The sequence below is a fragment of the Drosophila gunungcola genome, unplaced genomic scaffold, assembly GCF_025200985.1.
Source record: "Drosophila gunungcola strain Sukarami unplaced genomic scaffold, Dgunungcola_SK_2 000064F, whole genome shotgun sequence".
Taxonomy (NCBI): Eukaryota; Metazoa; Arthropoda; class Insecta; order Diptera; family Drosophilidae; genus Drosophila; species Drosophila gunungcola.
Genome location: NW_026453227.1, coordinates 471,902 through 480,824, shown reverse-complemented (window position 1 = coordinate 480,824; position 8,923 = coordinate 471,902). Strand labels below are relative to the sequence as shown.

Here is an 8,923-nt window from a genome sequence, read left to right as displayed (position 1 = left end):
ATAACCAAATCCGGCTTAACCAAAGTTAATGGGTAGTAAAAATTTACCAATAAGTACATTTTGGTCCTTCGCGCAAGGTTTAAAAAAAAACCTTTTTGTTTTTAAGAATCTTTGGCCTGAAACCTTTTTTTTTGGTTTTATGAGTATTTAATTTATCAGGTATTTCTTTTAAAAATAATGTGTTAATGCTTGGTTAATTTTTTACCCGATAGACAAACGTACTGATTTAAAGAATGGGTTAATTATTTCTTTCCGTTATTTTCGCTTTGTGGAGTTTCAACTGTATATACCCCCTGCAGTTGAGTAAGAAGTCGACATAGACGTTCCCCTGGGGGGCGGGGTGATGTCGCTCCAGGACGAAGGAGGGGGGTGTTCTGGGGGGTGGTGGGTGGTCCCGCTTCTTTTCGCCTGTGATTATGATGAGGCGTCGCCTGCGCTCCATCGTCCTTCACATCCTTCGCATCCTCCGGCGACTTCGTGGGTCCTGCGTGAGACTTCGTTACTTTTGGATGCTGGGAACACGAACGTTCTTCTATTTCAAATCGTGGGGCTCTCTGCCGGCGTCGCTGTCGCGGTCGCCGTCGCTGCCGGCGTCGGTGGTCGACGTTGCCAACCGCTCGTAGTGGTCGCGTTCATGGTTACCGCAAAAAAATAGTTTAATATCTCCGTGTCGTTTGATTCGATCGCCAGTCTCAGCCCCCGTATATGTGTCTGTGTCTGTGTCTCTGAGTCCCTGCATCTGTATCTGTATCTTTAGCTGTGTCTGAGTGCGTGTGTGTTTGTGTGTGCCGGTGGCTAAACAAAATAACCACAATTAAATAGCCCAAAATTGAAAAAGTCTGGCCAAAATTCAATTAATTTTTTTGAAGTGCTTATGGTGTAATAACAACATAAAAGGCAAATAACAAATCTACATAAATCCAACTCGTATTTTTGGTGCTGGGAGAAATCGTAAAAAACCTTAAAACTTCGAAAAATAAGTAAGTTGAATGTAAATAAACAAGATCGTCCGTAAAACATAACAAAAGTGATCTTCAAGCATATAAATTTCGTAGTTAAAAAAGCTTGTAATATACTGGATATTAATGCAATTTTGTTCAAATGATCAGCAGCCCAAAACCCAAAATTTTTAAACAAAGTTTAACAAGGTATATTTAGCTAAGTTTTTTTTTAATTCGGCACATTTTTAAAAAACCTTCGAACTATTTTAATTGTGTTTATAATATGTATATTAAAAAACATTTTAATTTAATGTTTCAGGAAAATGTATAACGTGTTTTAAAATTTAATCAAATAAAAATCTTAAAAATATTAGTGTCATTATTGATTATTGGACTAAATATGTTCTTTAAAGGATTCACTTATTAAAAAAAATTTCATACACTCTAATTATTTAAAGGAATTTTTCTGATAAAGCTTTTTTAATTGAATAATTAAAGTTAAATATTTAAAAATATGAAATATAAGAATTACATTTTATTTTATAACATAAATTGTAACTGTCGATTCCAATTACATTTTTATCGTTTTTTATTATATTATATGATATATTTTTATGTAAGATCGATTCAAATTTTCGGCACTTGATGGTAAGCCTTAATCATAATTTTCAAGTCAATTGTTTCTAAGTCCCACAATTCCGCATAAATCCTTCTTTTTCCCACGAGTTAATTTACATTTGTTGGTCTAATTGTGTGGCTAGCCCCGTCACCGACTTGTTTGTTAACCAATTATTTAGACCGACTTCGGCGGACCCCCCCCCCCCTTTTAAACACGATCCCCGTTCCCCCCTATTCCCCTCATCTGTGGCCACATATGTCGCCACATAGTCGCTTGGCCAGCTCATTTGGCCGGACATCTGCAATCGGCAGCGGGAAAAAAATGCATATAAATATATATATAAATTCACACGTACACATATGTATTCATTTCAGAGCGGAAGTTGTAAAAACGCGAATACGCAGCGTATATAAATGTATAGATATATATCTTTAGGTCTGCTTGTATTTGTGCACCACTTGCTACAACATTACAAAACAAGAAGAAAATTTCAGGGATTTTAATTACCAGCTGCTGTAAATACTCTTTTTTTTGTAATATTTTTCATATTAATTTTAAAACTTAAATTACTTAAAATTGTATACCAAATTTTTTGTTAAACAATTTTGCTGTAAGCATTTTATTTTTAAATAAATTTTAATAATACATATTTTTTTTCTTTGTGAACATCTCAAACATTTTAAAGTTAAGTTACCCAAATTTGTAGATTGTTCTTTTTGTGAACTAATATTTTGTAAATAATTGTTTAATTTCGGTACATACGTAAACATACATTTTTTTCTAAACAATATCTGTGCATTTCCATTTTGCAATAAATATTTAGTAAGCTTTGTTTATTGGTTTGGAAATTAATTGACATTAGAAAATGAAGTCTTGTAAAGGCTTTATTTAATAACATTTTAATTTATAACAATAACTTTATTTCTTATCATCGGTTGATATACTCGGTTATTGATATAACTTTAATGACTGAAAATCGGCCGTATAGTTGGCAAAAAAAAAAGGTAAAGAACGCCGGAGTGAAAACAAAACGCGGCTGTGTCCGGCAACTGGTTTTTATTTAAACAAAAGCGACTGGCTGGGCATTGTTGATTTTTTGGTGGCCAAACACAAGCCGGCAACATCTGGCGCTTTCGATAATTTTCCCCCATTTTTTCACAATTTTTTCCGCACATTTTTCAGCCATTTGATGGACATGAAATGAGATACTTTTTTTTCCGGCCGCACACAGATGCAGTTGTCGTACATCTTAGTTTGGGCCCGGCCAACGGCTCGAAATTCCTCATTATTGGTTATGATTTTTTAATATTTAATTGAGCTGCACTCGCCGACGTCGGCTTAAATGCAAATTGTGCGCAAAGGTGTGCGGTTCGCTGCGATTCAATACAATTCAATTCAATTCGCTTTGCTTCTGTTTGGTTTCCAGATACTATACAGCAACTGCTTCTGTTTCTGTTTCTGATTCGCGATTCTGGATCCGAATCTGGTTCTGCCTTTGTGTCCCCACGAACCCCCCGGGGTCAAAGTGCAATAATAATTGAGTGCAGCATACTTATGCGGGCTGAAAAACGGGAAAACAAAGAAGGAGAACAACAAAAGCGTCGAGGTCCGGAATAAAATTATCTGTGCCGGTGTTCCAAAAAACGTTTTCCAAACTAACAATTGTGAAATAGAGCGAAAATTAGGCGAATTTCTGGAAATATTTTTAACGTGATATCTTTTCAATTTTTAAAAATTTTTAAATAATTTAAACGCTGTATAATACGTGAATATTTTTTAAGGTTTTCTAAACAACAAAAGCTTTCGAAAAACGGAGAAACAATAATCAGTCTGTGTTTCAAAAAACGATTTTTATGTTAGCAAATTAGGAAAAATCTAAGTAAATTATTTAAATTAGGATATAATGTATTTTTTTACACATTTAAACGATATAAACATAACAATGTATTCAAGATCAAGTGCATAATAATATTGATTTAGTTGAATATAAGCTACAGTGATTTTATTTTGGTTTTGTGAATTAGCTTCATGTGCTATTTAATTTGTTGTCAAAGTGATTAAAAATGTAACTCAAACAACATTTTCACTTGTCTTAAAGCGTTTTTAATTTAATTACATTTTGTAGTCTTAATTGTTTGAATTTATTTTCTAAAATATCTGAAAACCTTGTTTGACTTTATATATTAACATATTGTTTTCAAAAAATTATTATGAATTTTTGGAGAATTCACTTAAAAGAACACCTTGCCCACGAACAAAAAAAAAAAACCATTGGCAATCCGAATTTCACTCGCAGTCCACATTAATTTTCCAGATTTACCAAATGAGCTGACAATGATCGGATTGAAAGCGTCGACTCTTTGAGGCAGGCATCGAAATCAAACCGAAAACCCACGAAAACCCACGAAAACCCGCCGGCAACTGAATCCACTGAATGCGAATACTGGCAACCAAAGGGGAGCCCTGAAATACCTTGTGCCCAGCTAGCAGCTGCAATAATGCACATTTCTGCTGAGGTCAGTTCGACCACCTCAAATCAAATACAGCAGCAGCAACAGCATCAGCAGCAGCAACAGCATCAGCAGCAGCAACAACATCAGCAGCTGCAGCAGCAGCAACATCAAACGCTGCAACAGCAGCAACAACAGACAGCAACAACGACGACCACAACGAAGCGGCGAAATGCTGAGTCCTCTGCCAACAATAACAACAATTCCAGCACCACTAACAACAACAATAACACCACCAATAATAACAACAACAACAACAACAACAACAACAGCACAACGAACAACAACAACAACAGCAATAATAATAATAATGTTAAAACAAAGCCCGTGGACACGAGTCCTTATTTGACCCCCGAGAATCTCATCGAACGCACCGTCGACGTCCTGCTCGCCGAACATCCCGGCGAACTGGTCAAGACGGGGTCACCACATGTGGTGAGTACACCAATCCAATGACTTTATATGCAGATATGCCCGAGAAATCACTACGGTTTTAAAATAACTTTAAACGGTGCCGTAAAGTATGCAACAGTTCAATTTTTGTCAGAAAATCAGATGAACTCCTTACGAATAATCATGTTCTAATATTTACTGCATACTTTTGGACAATTTTATACTTAAATTCGAAGGGATACAGTCTTTTAGTACAATTTTTTTTTTATTCAAAATGTATATATTTTGACAATAAACAAGGCTACGAAACGTGTTATAACATGGTTAAATTATAGTGAATACATTATTTGAACCAACATTAGCCCCAGACCAAAATGAAGCCTTCTTAACCCCGGAAAGATATATTATTTTTATAGCAACAGGTTTCATTCTTAAAGTAATTTTATAAATCCTGAAATGGCTTCTTTTTTAGGCCTTATTTATGCAAGCTATTATGATTAAAAGAACATTTAACCATATATATCAAACCTCAAGGTGCCGTGCTAGATATTAGAACTTTTATTCCATTCTCTTCATTGCTTGGTTCTCGTATATGTATTAAAAAAAATTCTTTTTAAATTCGCTGACTCATCAATAACTTTGACTTATCCCAAACAGGTTTGCACCACTTTGCCCACACACTGGCGTTCTAATAAAACCCTACCGATCGCCTTCAAGGTTTTGGCATTGGGCGAGGTCATGGATGGCACAATAGTCACTATTCGGGCTGGAAATGATGAGAACTTTTGTGGAGAACTGAGAAATTGTACGGCCGTAATGAAGAATCAGGTGGCGAAGTTCAACGATCTGCGATTTGTGGGCAGGAGCGGCAGAGGTGAGTCATGGGGAAATCTCCAAATCATTTTTAGTTTCCTAATCATATACGCCATTTTCTAAAGAAAATCGTATAATACAGTTCAATAAAGTGAAGAAAACGCACTTACTAATTAAGAAATAATATTTAAATATTTCTGATTCTTACAATATTAAATAAGTTATGCTTTCAAGCATTTATATAATTTTTATTTGTAAGAAAAGTATATACAAAGTCCAAAAAAATTAACATAACATATAAAAATAGTTATGTTTTTCGCGAATTTTTTTATAAGCGCAAAGCTAGATTTTCGCGCACAACTGCTTGTGAACCTATGAATAATATTAAACACAGATTGAAAAAAATCTGGTTGGACCATTTATCTTTTTTTTTTAGTTTTTGTCATTACCATTTGGCATATCATTCGCGTTGATTGCTTGCTTCCTGTTCCACGCATATTGTCACACCCAACAGTACACCCCATGCGCCCAAAAATATAACCAAAAATACACCCAAAAATGCACACACACATACCCATAGCCATGCTCATTTGCCCATATAAAGGACACATCAAAAGCCGCTGACAAACTTTTGTAGCCAGCTTCCGGGCGCTTGGTCCTTGGTTCTTGGTCCTTGGGGCCTGGCATCAACAAATAAGATAAGTAGTCTATAGTTAATTTTTATATGTCTATTGGGAGGACGTCCAGGGGCGTCGGATGAGGGATCACAGGGGGGCTAGACGGCAGACGGCAGACGGCAGACAGTCTTGACAGTTGTCAATTTTACTTGAGATTTTTTCTCGCCACCGTTATTGCTGTTCATTTCGTCAATTTATCACGAACGCAATTTAAAAATCAAATCGAGGGTGACAGACAACATACTGTGATAGAAATTTCCTTCGCCGTCATTTTTCCTATTTTCGCTTTTCTTTTTTTCGTATATATATATATATTTTTTTTTGGTTCGCAAATTAAATCAGCGTAACTGTTTATTCAAAGCCCCGGCAACTTTTACTTTTGCCCAAGTTATTTTTCTTGGGGATTTTTCAGGGCATGTCTAAGTGCGCGCTTTGCCGCGGCATTTGACAATTTGCTCATTAAGTTTGTCTGACCCCTCGACAAAAAAAAAAAAAAAATGAAGAAGAGAAAACGAAAACGAGCCAGGGCGGTGGTGGGTTAAGGTCTTCTGGTTCACCCTCATCAGCAACGTCTTCCAGCCATCCATTCATCCATTTCGGCCATCCTCTTGTTTGACATTTTTAAACGTTTCAAGTGGCAAATAATTCCTTGGGATTTACTTTGCCAAATCTTTTTTAAACATTTGATTATTCCAAGGACCTTTTTCCATACTAATTATCGGCCAGGAATAAGTAGGAAAAGTCGACAAAAAAAAAAATGGGAAAAAGGGGAAAAGGGCGTGACAATTGCCAAAGGGCAGCATCAAATGTTTTACAAATGGATTTAAATTATTTAACCCGAAACGGGAACCCCATTTTTTGTTTTTTTTTTTTTTTTTATGCGAACCCTTCTCGTTTTAATGCGCTACAAAAGGATTACGTGGGTGGAAGTCTCTCTTCGTATTATTTGCTTAATTTCAATTAGCAAACAAATGCAAATCCCTTGTACTAGGGAAAAGTAATGCAAAGCCTGCAATTGTAATTGTTGTCCGTTGTATTTGCTCCAACTAATGCCACTTGCAGTTGTCAAGGCTGCAGACGCTCCAGCGCCCTTCGGTATGCAGCAATTTATGAGGGCCAGCATGGGTTAAAAGGCTCTGGGGTAAGCGGTAAAAAGGGTGGTGGTGGACAGCTCTATTGATAGTCCTGTAAAAGAGCCTTTCATTATCGCAATTGCAGGGGATACGCTCACAGTCGTGGGTGTTATGGGAATTTGAAACGATTTTACAACTGAGAATCGTTTGCAATTAGGCTTTGAAATTTCAACAATTTATTTAAATATTAAATAAATCTTTTCTTTTTACCAAAAGCCTTTAAGAGTATTTATAAGGCCAGCAAGTTGAAAAGACAGCACTAACTAACTTTCTGAAAGGTTTAATTAACTTTTGTATTATTATTTATTATTATTTTTCAACAATTCCATAATAAAGGCCCGCTATACAAATATGAGTTTATGAAAGGATTTTCCTTATTATTGTAATGTTGCAAAAGTATTTAGTTCTTCTTTAATTACAACTTTTAAAATGCTTCAGGCAATTATTTACAGCTTCTTTTTTTGATTTTTAAGTCAATGCTTTTGTGAAAACCTGAATATACTTGCTCCTTGAAAATTGTATGTGCAGATGCTTATTTATTTATTTAATTTTGGTTTTTAACTTTTTTTAATATTTAATTTTTTAATTGTGTACGGGACCCTTTGTATTTGCCAAAGTTCAAATCCATTAAATTGATATAAATATTTAATTAGTTTTAAATAAAAGTCTTAAATTAAATACAACCAATTAAATAAAATACATAAATTATCCCTAACATACCTAATACTTTAAATAGTTGGAACAAATTGAAATAAGTTTTCGAGTTTTATTAAAGTTCCACTGTAATATATTGATAATCCTGTGCGCCACCCTCGCTTCTTCTTAGCTGAAAACCAATTCTTTTTTCGCGTGCGTGAAGCACTCGTAATTTTAATGATATGGACCACGCGGCGTATGCGTAATGCCGTTGGGAGGAGGAAGGGGGCAACGCAATTAGATAAAATGGCGGCATCAGCAGCTGCAATCGCAATTGCAGCCGTGTAAATGTGGAAATGGGCAGTGTGGAAATGGGGAAATGGAGACATGGGAAATGGGGAAATGGGAAAATGGAACTGCAGTTGCAGTCAAGCGGAAACTGCATAATCCACACCCACACAGATGCACCCGCTCCCACACATGCATCCAAATGCATCGTGTTTGTTGTTGTCGACTAATGAATTACAATCACTTGGATGCCGTTTCGTCGAAAGAGATTTCTCTACCGGGCAGCAGGCAGCAGGGATCAGGCAGCAGGGTGTTAAGCATTCGGGGGGTTAAGGGTGAAAGGGTTAAGGGTTGGGGGGGAGGGGGGGGGGGGGGGAAGGGGGGCGGTCCGGTACATGTAATTATTGCTGCCATATGCATGTAAATGAGAGCTGCACACTGATGTGCATGCACTTTGAAGTGCATTACCAAAGTGCAGCGCAACATCTAAGCTGCAGATAATATGTTAATTAACTGCAAGTGATTATAGCCTGCTTATTGTTCAGTTTAAACGCCCAAAATCCAAACCATTTCCATTGAAGGCAAATGGAATGGCTGACCGGAATATTCACTATCTGAAGTTTTGTCAAATGCATTAGCTAATTGGTGCTTTGTTTTCTTGATATATTATGAAATTCAAAAAATAAAACAAAGTTTATACTATTAAAAAATTAACAAATAAAATGTTACCATTGCGCTTTTTATTTTAACTGTCTTAAAGTATCAGTAGCAAATAACAAATTAATCTTATTAACGTTTGTTAAAACTTTTGGTCTTTAATAGGGAAAAGAGTTATAGAAACTTATATTTAAATTTGAATACTTATTAAAATTATAGTACAACCGATTTATTTATAAGTTACGAATTTTGCCTT

The 8,923-nt window shown here is 35.8% G+C and overlaps 1 protein-coding gene across 2 annotated transcripts in view; it reads left to right on the top strand.

Annotated features, from left to right (window-relative positions):
- Window positions 1-678: 678 nt before the first annotated feature.
- The window catches only part of LOC128264295 (uncharacterized), a 34,789-nt gene continuing 26,544 nt past the window's right edge, over window positions 679-8,923 (top strand). Inside the window, exons 1-3 of one of the 2 annotated variants that reach the window (XM_052999709.1) lie at window positions 679-980; window positions 3,875-4,505; window positions 5,121-5,337. In XM_052999709.1, the coding sequence (XP_052855669.1) occupies window positions 4,059-4,505; window positions 5,121-5,337 (664 nt within the window). In that variant the 5' untranslated portion in view covers window positions 679-980; window positions 3,875-4,058. Of the gene's footprint in view, window positions 992-3,874; window positions 4,506-5,120; window positions 5,338-8,923 lie in introns of both variants that reach the window. The other variant, XM_052999708.1, reaches the window with a different exon arrangement.